This window comes from Halyomorpha halys, unplaced genomic scaffold (genome assembly GCF_000696795.3).
Source record: "Halyomorpha halys isolate HHAL.00 unplaced genomic scaffold, Hhal_1.1 Scaffold603.1, whole genome shotgun sequence".
NCBI lineage: Eukaryota > Metazoa > Arthropoda > Insecta > Hemiptera > Pentatomidae > Halyomorpha > Halyomorpha halys.
The window spans coordinates 428,573-446,216 of NW_027104911.1; the positions used below are offsets into that span (position 1 = coordinate 428,573).

Here is a 17,644-nt window from a genome sequence, read left to right on the forward strand (position 1 = left end):
GTAACAGATATTATGACGAAAAAACGAGTTCAACCTAATTCATCAATTTACTGAAAACATTAGGGAATTATATTAGAAAAATAAACTTCAAGCGAGGGCTCGCGCTTTCCAAAGGCAAAATATAATAAAATATTAGACAGATTATATATCGTACTGATAGACACAGTAGAGTAGAAGAGAGAAAAAATTATTCAAATTTTTAAGGTTTGACTTATTTTATTCTTTATCTTATCCTCTGGAAGATGGCCTCGAGATCTCCTCTAGAAATGCTATTGGAGTTCTATCAGTGGGTAGATTCTCCACATGTTTGTGTCATGTCACTATGTCACCTACAGCAAATTTACTTGTTGTATATAGTTGTAAATATCAATAAATAAATTAATAAAAAAACAATCTTATCCTCGATCAAATTAAAATATTTTCATTTTTGCCGCATAAGCCTTGGTCAATGACAAGTCAGCTTGTCAAAAAGAAGTTTCATGTGCTGAAAAATCATAATGTAAATTACGAAATTAGGACCTATTTAAAGGAAATCCCTCATCAAAGAATAATGTCTTCTAGGCTGCTTTTCATTTCTGGAATTACTTCATTTTGCGAGAGTACATGTTTAGCGAATCATAAAGAGATATCAGAGCGCTATCTCAGTAACAACAAAAAGTGACGCAATTAAATAACTTATTAGCAAGATGTCACTGTATTTTTTATTATTATTCACTAAATAAATTAGAATAATTTTTTTTAAAAATAAATTTCATGTAGAGCATTTTGAAAACCTGCCTTTTTAAGATTTTTTTTATTTTCAAGTTCTCAATAAATAAATATCCAAAGAAAATCCTATTAACCAAAAGCGTTTGACTACAATATAATTAAGCTAGTATTTCCGTTAAAATCCGAGATTCCAAATTTTTCAAAATGGCAATACTATCTCTTATCATATATTTCATATTCATAGAGAAAGTAAATGGGTTCAAAATTTTCAAGGTCAAGTTTAAGTAGTTTCTGAAACTAACTGCTTTATATATGGCACGCAAAGAAATTTTTCAAAGTATTTTATTCTCAAAGTTGAGTTTTAATAATTGGTTTATCAAAGTTTATGGAAACTATTTAAGCCTCTGGAGTCTTTAAGTTCGTTTCCATTACTGCAAACGCTATTTTTTTTTAATGATTGTATGATTAAAAACTAATATGGTGAAAAAAAAAAAAGATTTACCTAGGGAAGTTCTATGACGAAAGTACTATTTACGCCATACGCCATTTACGCCTATTTCGAATCCTAGGACGTTTTCCCTCAAGTTACTAACTTATACGTTATTTATTTTACATATTTACATGCTCACGTTTCTGGTGTGATGAAGTTCAATCAATCACTTAGTTCTAACGAACGATTTAACAGTCAGAAAACTGGCGTGTGAAGCCGTAGTACAATTGTTTGGATATAAAAACGTATTGAGCACGCACCACACTGGTTTTCTGACAATAAAACCTTACTTTGGAACAAACATCTTATTTACTTGGGGTAGGACTCGATTTTCCAAAGACTATTCCTTCTTCTTGAACTTTATTTTTTCCCGAATTGAGATATTAGGGGTATTCATGATGTTGTGTTAAATTCAAAATGTTAAATGTTATAAGTATAGGATTGTGAGCAGCCCTATTTAAAGTCATATTAAATGCATAAGAGCTCCTAGGGGATTTTCTGAGCAACTTGTTTTACAAACAACCTTTCCTTCAAATACTTCATGTCATTGGTTACTTGTACGTTTTGATTCATTATTATTATTATTGTCATCCATTGCTTTATTAGTTATTAAAACAATACTAACACAATAAAAACACAAACTACGAGCAAGTAACCTAACACGGCGACTAAAGAAATGGTAACGAGCCTAGCTGGTCTGTTGGGTGACGTCATTCTCCATTTAACAGACTCTCAGTCACGTTACATGTTACATCGTTTTAACATGGTAAAGGAAGGAATTATTTCTCCATTTAACATGAGTTTTTCCATTTAACACGCTTCAACATGTTAAACTAAAGATCATGAATATCCCTATTATAACAAAACAATACCGTAAAGAGTATTTAAACTAATTTTAAGAAGAAAAACCGCATAAAAAAATTATTGAAATAATAACACTTAGGAGGCAAGTAAAGCCTAAGCGCTTGATAGAAGGCTCACTCTCGCACCAGGGCACAAATGATCTTTTGATGAAGTGGCCGTTCATCGCTCTGCGGCTTGTGCCTAAGCCTATTTCTGCCCCAACCAATACCGGTCTGGAATCGGGAAATCTGTACCGGGATATAGTCCATCGATTGTTGTGAACACGAGGCAAATCACTAATGAGTTCGCTGAATCCATTCAACCCTGATGCATTATTCGGTAGAACGTTGTAATAATTCACCAATAATAACTGATACCATTCATCATACTGAAATAAAATCTGATACTATCCATATTCCATAAATGTTTTTATTGTATATTATATGATATGATTTCAATTGTTTTCCTTATATACACCATTAACCTTCAGATCATTTTATTGATTTGACATTGCTGTAACGTTTTGGTTTGATACCCGGAAACCAAAAAGAAGTGTTAAAGATGATACATGTTTCATTTTTTATTCAGTTCTCCCTCTAAAAAAGGTTATCAATGACGTTTCTCCAAACTTTTCAAGGATAAAAAAAAGTCCTGTCTTGGACAAAATTAACGTATTTTTAATTTTGGTACATGTGGATCTTCGCTAAGGATTAAGGACTATATCCTTAAGGATTATGACTTTTATCTATTATTACGATTATTGAGGACTGCTATCTTCATTTTATTTATGGTGAAAAATCATTTTATTAAATCATGAAGTCATAACGTTTTTCGAGGGAGCAATTCAAATAATAACGACTTATACATTAGGAGCGAGCACCATATACATCTTTATTGTTTTGTTTTTTTTGCTTTGTTCTCGAACGCTATTTGTATACATTTTATCATTTCTATTCCGCACTCGTGTATCTTTATTTCCCTTTTCCAGTAATTCGCCACAAATGTACACTGACTTATCCAATGTTAAAACTCTCAGCACGCTCACCAAAACAAAATAAGTAATAACAAATCGAATTTAGGTATAAATAAAAATGAAGAAAATATATTCAATTAAAATAAATATATAGTAGCAGTAAAGTTAAAAACAAATAAAAAAAAAAGTTAAAACTAATATATAAGATAAAAATATTTTTTCTCTTTCTTCTAAGATACTTTTTACGCTCCAAAGATAAAAGAAAATTAAAAAGGCGTTCCTGATCTAAAGGTTTCACACCTTGCAGTTCAATGAAACGAAATATTCTTAATTGGGTATTCTATTCATGAACTTGATGCAAATTAAATTAAAAAATAAAATATATTTTAAAAAATTAACTAAAATGCCTAATTTATTACTAAACGTTGAAGTAAGAAGGAATAACGAACATTTTTACGAGATTAATTAAACTTGTATACTGAAGTATAGAATTTGACCACTGAATTATTGTTACATAAAGGTATCTAATTCAAAAATACATAGGATATTAAAATAAAATAATCTCTCAAAATTGAAAAATATTTTATTGATTTAAACACTCTTGTTGAAAAATAAAAAATTCCAGATATTATAATGATATAAATTAGTTTTATTTAACAGTAGTAAATGAAACAACAAAGCAAAACAAATATTTTTTTTTCTTTTAATATCTTTATTGAAATTTACAACTGTATATTAGATAATACATTTAGTAAATATAAACTTAGTTAAAATGGAGTGTTACAGGCGTGTAGAGAAACTACCCATTGGTAGCACTCTAATGACATTTTACATTAGCTGGTCTCGTGGCTATCTTCTTTTCAGGCGCCTCCGAGGATTGTCAGGAATGGAAGAGGATGCAAGGTTAGAAACTAGGGGGTTTGAGTGGTTAGGGAGTTTATAATGGGAGGAGTAATATCTGGTTCGGGCTAGATCGGTTACATAGGGAACATTAAGGTCTTTATATATGATTTTATTTGTGACAATGTAAGGAACATTGAGAATTTTATGAAGGATTTTGGATTGTAAGGATTGAATACGAGAGGAATTCGAAGGTTTAGTGTAGCACCAAGCACAACTCCGTATGTCCAGATTGGCCTTATTACAGTCATGTAGATCAGTCTTTTGAAATGTGTTGGAAGTTTAGTCCGTTTGTCTAGTAATTGCTGTAATAGTCGAAATCGACGTGCAGGTTCCTGTCTTTTCAGTCTCGTGTGAGGATTCCTGGTTAATCGTTTGTCCAAATGTAGTCCAAGGTAGCGGATCTGTTCGACAGGGGTAAGAGTTACATTATTAAATGAAACTGTAGGGCAGTCGGTAGGTTTACGACGAAGGGTTAAGGTGATTTAATGGGATTTGTTGGAATTTATCTTGATCCTCCAATTAAGACACCATTCTTCGAGGGCTGTGATATGGGATTGGAGAGTTTGTTGGTATAGTTTTCCTTTTTATTAACTATGTACATATTTAACCCTTTTTTGTTATTGTTCAGTCCTATCATCCAATTTATGTATTAAATTGAGTTAGCTAGTATTTATTAACACGAACTAAAACTTGAATATTAATTAAAATACTAAAATTTGACTTTAATATTGAAATACAAGAGCCTAATGATGATTTTTTTTTTAAACTAATACGCATTTAGTCGACCTAAAAGCTTTTAAAAAAGACTGCATTATGATCCCTCTTTAAATGCTTTTATATAGATTAAAAGCACTTTACTAAAGAATATGTATTGATTTATTTAATGCATATATTTTCACATTTTAGTTACTGAAACGTAAAAAGCCTTTTTTTCAAAATCGGGGTCCCACAGTCGACACGTATTGACTAATATACCCCTTAAGTATCGTAAGTAGGTTAAAAAGATATTTTAGTGCCAAACGTTAAAATATACCGCATTGTATTAACAAGTCGATCTTTCCTTGCCTGTTGATCTTTACAAGTTGCCTTCTTTGAGCATTGACTGATTCGCCACAAAGAGGTCTATAAGATAAGTTTATACCAATTATCGTCGTTCTAAAAAATGGATCCATCATCAGAATGTTTAATTGGAACCACCATTTTGTATACTCGTTGGGTATATGCATTTGTACCGAATTTCAACATAATCAGATAATCAGAAAACACGAAAATTCGATTTCATGAATTGAATGACAGCATGAAAATTTAATAAAAGAGTTTTATAAATAACGACAATATCAAATAGGTGCTAGAATGATTAAAACGGAAATATTAAAAAAACTAGATGAACAATGCCTAAATATATAATATATAAAATGCCTATAGTGTATAGGAAAAATACAGAGCTGATATAAATAAGAAAGTTAGAGCACAATACATTTTTCAATTATTATAATAACGTTGTTAGTGGAAGAGATGGCTTTATTCTTTACACTGGGGAGGTTTAGAGATAGGAAAGACGGCTAACAAGACTACGTCACCTGAAGACAATATGTCAGAGGCAGATATATTCGGGAGTGCTCCAAGAGAGTGGGGTATCTATTGGTGCCATCTTATCTTCACACAATGCCCACCCCACGTCTTCTCAACAATCACCTTGCCACACTAAATGCTTTTTCTTCAAGTATAAAGATATTTATGAGGAGATGTAACAACAACCTGTAGGATTTTGCATTACATTCATCTTACTGATTGTTTCTCTCTTGAGGTAATACATAAATATTATATTATCTATGGGGATAATTATAAGACAATATAATAATATAAAAATAAATAAGAATATTTGTATGGATCAAAAGACCCAAGCATTTGGTCTCCAATATAAAGAAAATAGCCTACTGTAACTCAGAAGGATCATGGCTTTAATACATTTTAAGAAAGTATAGATTCTAGAACAACGGGTGCTTAGAGTGGTGTTTTGATAGGGAACCTGGGTTTCCCCCTATTAAAGGATATCAACTTTTTATAGGCTAGGTGTGCCCCAAGAGTCTCCCAACAGGACCTTACTGAGCTATCCCGAACTCATTCTTCTAAAATAGCAGGACTGAAACCATGAGATTATATTAATGCAGAACTCCTAGTATAAATAAATATTATCTCCATATTACTACAGTTCAATTGTTAAGTTACCTTTGTTAACTAATATTGTTATATACTTTTAAAGTGAAATGTGCTAAATTGGGTCTGAATCTATGAAAAAAATGGCTACTTAATAATTAACTGCTATTTGAGAAACTCAAGACTTTCTTTTAAGCTCTTCAATTATAATCTACCAATAAATAAATTAATTAAAAAATTGAAAACTGAGTTCAAGTTAGGTATTTTGAACTAAAAAATACAGTGAATATGCATATTATTCTGTGATCTATGTTAGTGTAAAAATTAATTATCAAAAAATTGGCTTTTCAATTTAATTTTATAAATTATTATAACAAAATTAATTGAATGAAAGGTATAACAAAAATTAGTTTTGAACAACAGCAATATTATTATTTAAAATTCATAAACTTAATATTTAACCCTAATATTTTAATTTCCGATTATGTAATAATTCCCACGAATCACATTAATAACATGCAAAAAAATTACTTTATTGAATAAAGAGTGGGTGAAGGACCGTTTTAATCACTGAGAAACACAATAAACAATAATTTATTCCACTTCATATCATTAAAATACAAGGAAAACAGATTGCAGCAAACAATAGCTGTAGAAGCATTATTAAATACTATGACAATGCAGATGGTATTTAATGATCCGTATTTTTAATGCAATGTTTGAAACATTGCATTTGAAAACTAGACAAGTCTATTATTAAATTTCTATTTTATATCTTTTTAACTAACAGCTTTATGAAATATTATCACGAAGTGAAAGAATTCCGTTCTAAAAAAAATAAATAATTAAATCAATTTTTATTACACAGTTTTAGGAAGAAATTATTTTGTTTACTAATAGTATATTGGTATATTTTATTATTATTCAAAGTTTTTATATTTTACTTTTTATTTTCAGAACCTCTAAAATCTGAAATAAAATAGAAAATAAATAAATATATACATATAAGTATAGATATCTAATCTTTCTCATTCTACTGTAGCAGACCAACATTTTAAGGATCTTTGTAGTAATAAGATGCGCTGAAGAGTTCATGGTCTTGAGTCATAATAGTACAAGAGCCCAAGAGGAGAAAAAAGGCAGTTATCTCACCCCAATTTTTGATTACTTTGATAAAAACTATGTATAATTACTAGTCAAAATTTATGAGTCTGCCAAGTATAGGTAGGGGGAATAAAAAAAAAGGGGGCTGTTTGAAAGCGATAAAAAAAATAATTTTTCATTTGGAGCTCTATATCTTAAAAAGTTGGAACAACACAAGAAAACCTAAGAGAACGTCATTTAAAGATGAGAACATTTGCTAAAATATGAGCCCTAAAAGAGATATTTACGTTAAATAGTTCTCGGGATATAGCTTTTTAATTAAGCAACATTTCATAAAAATGTTGTATGGGACATACTGAAAGATCAGTAGTTAGTTAAAAAATCTATATCTCAAAAACCATTTGACGTACAGATGTCTATTATCACTCAAATTAAAGCTAGTTTAATGAGCTATAAAGTAGTTTATGATGTTTATGAGTAGGAGTAATAGTTTTCATGAAATTTGGTAATTTGCTTTATAGTTGTTCAGACAAATTTTTATTTGCCAAATTTATATTCATATGTGAATATCATAAAAACTACTACCCATATGAAGATAAGTGTCATAATCTACTTTATAGTAAGTTTAATTTCCTTTATTTTGAGTGTTGGCAAACATATGTGCGTCTTATGAATCTAGAGATATATTGTTTCAAAAATCCAACATTTTATATTAACAACTAAAAATTAACATTTTGTGAGTTTATTTTGTTAAATATCATAAAAACTACTAGTCCTACAAAGATAAATATTATAAACTATTTTATAGTAAATTTAACTAGCTTTAATTTGAGCGCTGGCAGACATCTGTACGTCAAATGGTTTCTAAAATGAATTTTTTCATAAATCAAACTTATTGTCCGAACAACTCTAAATCAATTTATTTTAGCATATATCATGAAAACTACTATTCCTACGAAGGTAAAGGTCATAAAATTCTGTATAGTCCATTAAACTAGCTTTAATTTGAGTGCTAATAGACATCTATTATCACATGGTTCCTGAGATATAGATTTATCAAAATAAATTAACTAACTACTAATCTTTCAGTACATTTTTAAAAAAATTTGGTTTTAAAAAAGCTATATATCGAAAACTATTGAACGTAAATAGCACTTTTAAGGCTAATATTTCAGAAAATTTACACTTCTTTAAATAATGTACCGTTAGGTTTTCTAGTGCTGTTGGTAGTTTTTAAGATATAGAGCTCTGAATGAAAAATTAGTGGTTTTTAAGGATTTTTAATCCCCCTACCTATACTTGGCAGACTCATCAATTTTGACTATTAATTATACATAGTTTTCATTAAAGTAATCGAAAATTGGGGCGAGATAATTGCCTTTTTTCCTCCCCTGCTCTTGTAATACAAATGTTGGGACACACATGAGAGTTGTGATGGCACTATAACTAAAACAAAAAAACTAGGGTTAGAAATGTGTCCGTTGCACTGTTTGTAATTGGTCATTGCTGGCACTGTTGCCACCTGATAGGAGCTGTAAAGGGCAGTGTCTGGAACAGTGGGCTGATGTTGGTCTTCAACGAGTAGAAGAACTTGTACCTCCGTTGTATAAACTCGGGCGCAGTCGGCACAGACAGTATTTTATTATAATTATGGGTAGAATAGCATTGTTATCAACTTTGGGTATGATATTCGTCTTGTAAACCTGTTTTCCTTTTCGAAGACTTATAAATTTAATGGCTTCTTAAATATAAATCACGACAAAAGTACCCCATTGATTTATTCTTCATATTTTTCAAGTTTATACCCTAAGCATATTTTTTTTTTTTTTTTTCCAATTTTTAATATTGCTATGGATAAGAATATTTGTTTCTAGAAATTTACACTTCAAAATTTAGTTTTCTTCTATAAAAGCGGAAAAAAAACCAAGAATGTCTAACATTAAATAAGAAGTTAATATGACTTACCTTCGTACATCTGAGCATACTGAGGAAACCCAGCAGCCCTCAACCATTGGCACGCTTCGCTTGCTTCGATCTCTGCAAAAATAAAAAATAAAATTAGATTATTGTAAATGAAATTAAATTATAATCATCCTCTGTAATAGATATAGGGTTATGATGTTATTATTTATTGATTGAAATGAAAACATTTCTTGTGAATGTTGTCATGGTTTACTTTAAACAACATAGACACATACATGGCTCAGTAAATAATCAAAAAAATATATTTAGGCGTTGTTTCGAGATATTATAGTTCTTATAAGCAGGTCCTGAATAGACAATAACCATGTTTGTTTTTGTCTTGTTTTTTCAAAGAAATTTCTTGACTTGAATTTCTTTAATTAAACTGTATATAGTTACTTTATTATTTACTGAGATCCTCAAGATCCTAAAAAATATATGTCATGAACAAATAATTTATTTTTTATACTTTAAACAAGACCTTTAATACTATTGGAAAATATTAGTCAAACAAAATGTATTACATTTAATATATACAACTAGTTTAAGAGAGAACTGGATGACAATAATGAACTAAATGACGACCCATGGAGGGAGGTTTACCTTACACCTCGCGTGGGTGATGTTGACATTACCATTGATTACATATAATGCAAGTCCACACCCACATCCAAGATGAGCCCACTCCTCTCCCATGACGTCGCTACAAACACACCGAAGCTCAACAACTAGATGCACCGCTGGAATATCTAACGAACTGGCTACGTCAAAGATCAGAGGTTACAGCTTAAGGATCGAAACATTCCTCTGAAGAGCCTCCAGATGTTAGTTTAAGTTTCAATATAGGTTTATCGTATTAATTTATTTATATGTATATTTTCGATTTAAATAATAATTTCAAATATCATTAGGCCTAGTATTTAGAGTGTAAAAAACTGAAAATATAGTTCTGAAGTTATGAAAGTCCAGTTTTAAAAATAATTAGGCATTTTCAAAAATACAATATTGTATCCTGCTAAGACATTGGTAAATGGTCGAGAAAAAGACCAATACGATGAGTTACAAAGACTAAGAGAGAAAAAGACCAATACGATGAGTTACAAAGACTAAGAAAACAAATACCAATAAAGTTAATAAGATGACTCCTAGGCAGGTGACCAGGGCCTGTTTCATAATAAAGTACAAACTAATACTATTAGTCTTGTAGATTTAACTTAATACAATTACACAGACTTGTATAATAGTAACTTGTACTTTTTAACTCCTGTAATATCAATAATCACTCACTCACTGTTGGGCGCTACAGTCCTTGTACGACCTGGGCCTCTGCCAGCACTCTTTCCCATGCCTCGCGGTTTCCAGCGAGACTCCTCCAATTTTCACCATTGCAATTGCACCATTTAGCATCCTTTTAGTTAGCCTGCAGGGCTCCATCCTTTCCACATGTCCCAACCATCTTGACCTGCTCTTCTTAATAGCACAGAGGATATCGGGCTCTCCAAACAATTCCTTTATTTCGTCATTGCTTCTGATTCTCCACCTGTGCTCCTCTTTAACGGCTCCAAAGATCTTTCTTAGGGCTCTTCTCTTTCCTCAGAATTTCTTCATGTCTCACTGCCATACATTACTATCAATAATAGTCCTCATTATTACGAAAAAAATAAGAATTAGTGTAATTCAAACGTTGTTTTTATACCTGTATTTTGAACTAATACTATTAGCTTTCATTATGAAACAGAGCCCAGATGTAAATTACGTAAGGATGTAAAATAATATTAATTTAAGAACAGTAGGCATCTACTTTAACTCTTACAGCGGAGGGTAGGGAGGGTCAGATGTCCCCCTCTAAAAGTGAAAAAAATATTAATTTAATAAAATTTGTTTTTAAATATATTTTTTTCAATTTCTTGAGATAGGTAATTATTTATGAAATAAATCAAAATTGTATCCTTATATAGTCTTAACACTTGTTATTTCATCAATAGTCCAACGTTTCGGCCATTTCGGCCATCTTCAATATAAATTCTCACCTTACATCAAAATTTAAAAATTGATTTGCAGGCTATTCTGTGAAGGTCATTAATTATAAGTCAAACACACCCTAGTTTCTAAAAATTCATAAACTTCATTTAAAACTTATAATTTTCAATTTATCCATACAATCACTACCATATAAACAAAAAAATTTTTTTCAAGTAAATAATTGTAATAAATAATAAAGAACTGTGATAATTATAAATACTTTTCTTAAAATATGGTTCGATTCGCCTTATCCGAGCAGAAATGTCTCAATCTCAACAATTATGGTGTCCGTTCTTCCCTAGTTTTGATCCAGGGCACTCCCTTGCATTCATATATAGTATAAACAAGCGGTAAATTATCTTATAAATAATTCTGCGTTGAAAGTGTATTTCCAACAAATCTAGTTTGGACATAAAAATTTATAAAAATCATCGTATGAGGTTTTTAAAATTAATGGCTTGTTAAGGTTTTGGAAGGAAGAAAACGATAAATGATGATGTTCAAAACTCGTGTTGAAATAAGCGTCACATATTTCAATATTAATATTTCTTTTACAGCGATAATGCTCACTTTGGTTCGTCATCGCTTCACTGCCCTTCAATGTGGAAAACCACCCTATTCTCGCTGAAGTTACAAATGAATAGTAGCAAAGAAAAATCTACAAAAAAGTCTGTTTTTATATATTTCCTAAAGGATTCCAAAAATTCCATGCGTACCCATTTGCATACGCAGTCCTTTTCTGGAAGGTAAGTTCGAATGGAATCTAAGTACTGATTGGGAGACTGGGTGATTCATCTTCATCACCTTCCAGGACTAAATTCAAAATTTTATATGAATAAATATTGGTTTGAGGTGGATACACTGACACAACTAACGGATAAAATTGAAATTTCATTTCTCATACTTTTTCGATAAAGGAAACATAAAACAGTAAAATTTTATAAATATATCAGAATATTTGATCGCTTTCAAACCAACTAAAGGTTTTAAAATGATTAAGTCCATTACAAAATTAATTAGTTATTGGGATAAGGTTACATTTTAGTCAATAATTCTGAAGATTATTACAATACAGCAAATTATATTACTAAGTAACAGATGACTTGGGTCATTAAGGCTGAAATGAACTTTCCTAATCCGATTATCTCTTCGGCCAAACTCTAGTAATGACTCCAAATCGGTCTCCAAAGTCTAAGCTAAGAGCCGGACCAATTAAATATAAATTTCTGATTAATTAATCGATATATCTTTTTAAAGGTATTTCAATATTCCAGTACAGAGAAAGTCGTTAAGCAATAGAAAGTATTAAATAATGGTCGATAATTAAATATTTTTTCATTCATTGTTTCGCTCATTCCGGTTTATAGAGAGCACCACTTCCTTACTTTCTATTGTTTCCCGTGATGACTGATGACTTTTCCCATTGTCCTTTGAAGGGGTGCCTTTTTGGGGGAACTTGCCACGCTTTCTCGACAAACTTTAAGGCAATTTACTGCGGAAGAGAAAATCACCATGATTCTCAGGTTGAGGTAGAATCAACTAACAGTATAAATAACAGTAATCATAAATTTAAACAAAAGTTCAGTTAACAAATCGGACTAAATTCATATACAGAAATTATTGCTAGCAATTAATTAGAAGATAAAATCTGTCATAAATGAATAGAAGACAAAGGAAAATGAATCATTTTGATTTTTAAAATTATTGCTTCAGATAAACACGCACAGGCAATAAATATGCTATAAATATTGCAACATATAAAAAGATAATGAGAAAAAAGAACTCACGAGCACAAGGAGCATTTTAATTATTCAATGAAATCAGCCATTTATTGAATTAATATTAAATTAAATCACAATTTATTGCATGATATTTATATTACGAAATTAATCATGGTTATGAAAACGTAACTAGTTTTTTAACTATTTTTTAATGAATATTTAAATAAATAATCAGAATGTGAAAATAAAATTTTTATTCATTAAAATGTCTATTTAAATTTTGTGAGATTTAACAAAAAATAAATTAAAACATTTCTCATAAGAAATAGTATGGAAATATATTTCATGTTTAAATGGGCGAATCAATTATAAACTATTTTATAAAACTACTCGAATTTTATTCAGAATTACTTGGCTAAGTAGATTCAAATAAAAAAATCCATTGGTTGTATTTCTATCTTTTAAATTTTTGAAAGTTTAGGTTTTAACACTGATTTGATTTAAAAATAACTGTAAGATACAGTAAAATGATGACGAGGTTGTTTAATTTCTATTTCTTATAAATTATATATTTTTTGACAATAATATTTTTAGTTATTTGTTTTGCAGAAATAATTTAATTGAATATATAGATCCAATACATTGGGTGAAGAAGGGATTAAACACAAGGGCAGAGAGCGCTGTAGGCTGTTAGGTCTCCGGACATAATCCAATGCTTTAAGTCCCTTTGGATCCCTTTAGGTACTTGAGGAATGTACGGTCCCATTGGATGCTATTAAAATGTAAGAGTAATGTAAGAAATGTAATGATTTTGAAACTTTGATGTACTTACAAAACAAGTAACTCAAGAAAATGCTAACTTATTTAAATATAATGCTTACAAAATGTATTGAAGGGTTTCCTATTTTAGGTTTGATATTTCCTTTATTGGTATAGAGGTTTCAAATTATATTTTATTTTTTTATTTGAAATAACTGACTTTTGTACGTAAAACTTTATACATAAATACACATCAAGTAAATTTGCTGTAAGTGATATTATGACATGATAAAAACATGTGGAGAATCTCCTCATAGATAGAACTCCAAAAACATTTCTAAAGGAGAAGATCTCGAGGCCATCTTCTTTTCAGACGCCGAGGAGGATTATTAGGTAGTGAAGGAGAAGCCAGGTTAGAAACGAGTTGGTTTGGGTGGTTGGGAAGTTTATTATGGAAGGATTGGTATCTGGTGCTGGTCAAATCGGCAACATAGGGGACATTGAGGTCCTGATGGATGATTTGATTTGTGACAAAGTAAGGAGCATTAAGGATTTTGGACTGTAAGGATTGGATTCGAGAGGAATTAGATGGTTTAGTATAGCTCAACTCCGTATGTCCAAATAGGCCTTATAATAGTCATGTAGATCAGTCTTTTGTAATGGATTGAAAGTTTGGACCGTTTGTCTAGTAAGTATTGTAATACTCGGAATCGACGAGCAGTTTTCTGTCTTTTCAGTCTTGTATGAGGATTCCATGTCAGTCGTTTGTCCAGATTTAGTCCTAAGTAACGGATCTGTTCAACAGGAATAAGTGGGGTATTATTAAAAGATACTGTAGGGCAAGACGAAGGTTTACGACGAAGGGTAAAAGTGATTTGGTGGGATTTATTGGAATTTATTTTAATCCTCCAGTTTTGGCACCATTCTTCGAGGGTGGTGGGATTGGAGGGATTGGGATACAATGGAAGAATCATTATTTTAATTCTTTAATTCAACTACAATGTGCTGGTCGACTCTTCAGATTCTTTGGAATATTCCGAAATAATATTTATAAAACAGTTGCAGATAGAATTATAAATCGAAAACGATTGTATAGTGAAGTAATAATTTTATCAATAGTGCAATAAACAATATTGTGAAATTTATATTCACCTATTTTGGAGTTTCACAAATTTCTTCATCACAGATATGACTTATATATAAACCAGAGATTCTATATAATTTGCGATCCTAAGATGCAGAAAAATAACCACTTTATCAACCATATTTTCCCCATATTTATCCTAAATTATTTCAAACTTATTATTTGTAATTAAAAGAGAGATTTAATTTATGCAAAGGAACTACTTTCAGATAGCAATACAATATTACAATTTTTTATTTGCGGAAAATAAACACGTCAACTTTCGACTGCAAGATAGCTCGGAGTCAGCGTTCGCTGCGCTAACTTCGACTCACCCTGCATATTTTAACCTGCCATATTTTACAATATGTAAGAATTCCATGGTATCGGCACACAAATCGCAAGGAAAATACTATAATTTTTATTATTACGTCAAGTTACAATTTATTTTTTTTTTAGCTTGTCATATTATATAATATGTATGAATTTCAAGCCAGAAAGTACGAGTTATTTTCGAACTCAATATAAAAATCATTCTGAATTTAAATAATTAAAACACTATATATAGAGTTATTAAAAATTAAATATTACGATCAATTAAATTCGATATTAAAAACTTGACTATACCTCTTAATCGCAATTTTAACAAAACTAGTAAAGATAATCGTTCATTAGGATCAAAGCGACTACAACCTCGTTCGGGAAGAGGGATCACTTTGATAAGGTATCGTTAGTGGGGGCCATGACCACATCCTTGCAGAAATAATGGACCTCCATCTTCATTTAGCGGTCAAGGTCTGAAAGTGTTATTGTATGTTATGTTATCCATTGGACTATATGACAACCAAAGGGGAACGGATTAGTTTTTTCTTTCTAGACCTACAGCTATCATAAAGGAACAAGGCTAGGGCATCATCGAAAACATATAATTTAATAATGAAACGTATATTATTGGAACAACGTTATAGCGTAAAGGAGGCGATAGAACGAAATGTTAAACAATTTATTTCAGGGCCTTGAAAAACTACAATTCAGGATACAATTAAACCTTATCATGTTAATCAAACTCAATTGAATAGATAGTATTCAAATGGAAAAAACTAGAAATAGGGTAAAAAAAGTAGAGATAGAAATTAAAATTAAAAAAATGTTTAAATTGATTAAAAATTAATAGACGATTCCACACATCAATTTACTCACAAGAGTTTGAAAAAAGGGACAAAAGTTTTAAAGTATTCTTTAGGTTTGCAAATGAGATTTTCTGCGGAAGACAATTCGTAGCTTCTAATTCGCATCTTTCAATAATGCATTTTTCTATTTATCAATCTATTGCTTTTTTCTTTATCATACGATTTTTTATTTCATCTATCATAAACTAACTACCACAATAGAATTTATTTGTAAATTGATTTTCAGCCTGTTAATCTTGGCACATACGATAAGCTTGTATACTGTGACCGACCCAAGTACAAGAGCCAAAGAGGAGAAAAAAAGGCAGTTATTTCACCCCAATTTTTGATTACTTAATTAAACACTATGTATAATTACTAGTCATAATTGGTGAGTCTGCCAAGTATAGGTAAGGATAAAAAATGGCGGCTGTTTCCAAACGTTAAAAATAATTAATTATTTATTTGGAGCTCTATATCTTTACAACTACGAACAACACTAGAAAATCTAAGAGAACATCATTTAAAGTAGAGTAAATTTGCTAAAATGTAAGCCCTAATAGAGCTATTTACATTCTATAGTTCTCGAGATATAGCCTTTTATAAAGCAACATTTCACAAAATGTTAATAGACTACAGATGACAACTATACGTCACATAGTTCCTGAGATATAGATTTCTCAAAATAAAGGAACTAACTACTGATATTTCAGTACATTTTTACGAAATGTTGCTTTTTAAAAGGCTACATCTCGAGAACTATTGGATGTAAATAGCTCTATTAGGGCAAATATTTCAGGAAATTTACTCTTCTTTAAATAATGTTCTTTTAGATTTTCTAGTGTTGTTGGTAGTTTTTAAGATTTAAGAGCTCCGAATGAAATATTAAGGTTTTGAAACAGCCGCCATTTTTTATTTCCCCTACCTATACTGGGCAGACTAATCAGTTTTGACTAGTTATACATAGTTTTCATTAAAGTAATAAAAAATTGGGGTGAGATAACTGTATTTTTTCTTCCCGGCGTAAAGGTTTTTTTGGGTAACACCTAATATTTTAGTAAAATTGGGTGTTGGAAAAAAAAAAAAAATCAAAGGTTTTGGATGCGTTTAATCTCACCCAAAGGAAGTGAATTTACCCTTCCAAGAATCATTTTAATACTTTCAGCCTGATATATTCTTAATTATTAATTTAAAACACATGTCAATATGTATGTCCTTAAAGTATAAAAGTAAGCGAAAGTAAAAAAAAATAAGAAATTAGTTTTCATTACAGCTTCAACAAAACGAAACAAAAAAATAGACAAAAGAACCGTTTACCAGTAACCTTATTTATAATTTAAATAAATAAAAAAAATATTTTAACCAATTCTGTCACTCAATATCGAGGTAAATAGGGAGGCTAGAAGATGTTAAATTAGAAGTTACAGTAATAAATAAATAGAAATTAAAGAAAGGAACTAACTATAAAAAAGAAAATTGAGACTCTTCACTTCTCTTGATGTATAGAGGGGGGAGGGGGCGGTGTTAATACACTTAAAAGCTCATTGACAGTGATTGATTTTCTAAGCGCACTTTTTCATCAAACGAAGAACTTTTCTATAGCAAATCTTTTATATTGAATAAACCAAAGGAATTTTTTTTTTAATGAAAGTAAGTGCAACAGGCTTTTATATGTGACAGTGTCAATTTAGGTATATAATAATTAAATAA

General features: G+C 30.3%; 1 protein-coding gene across 2 annotated transcripts in view; it reads right to left on the bottom strand.

The window, feature by feature from the left end:
- Nucleotides 1-17,644, bottom strand: part of cv-c (crossveinless c) — a 713,946-nt gene that overhangs the window by 122,137 nt on the left and 574,165 nt on the right. For both annotated transcript variants that reach the window (XM_067046074.1, XM_067046069.1), the window contains exon 8: nucleotides 9,144-9,215. In XM_067046074.1, coding sequence (XP_066902175.1) covers nucleotides 9,144-9,215 — 72 coding nt within the window. The remainder of the gene's footprint in view (nucleotides 1-9,143; nucleotides 9,216-17,644) is intronic.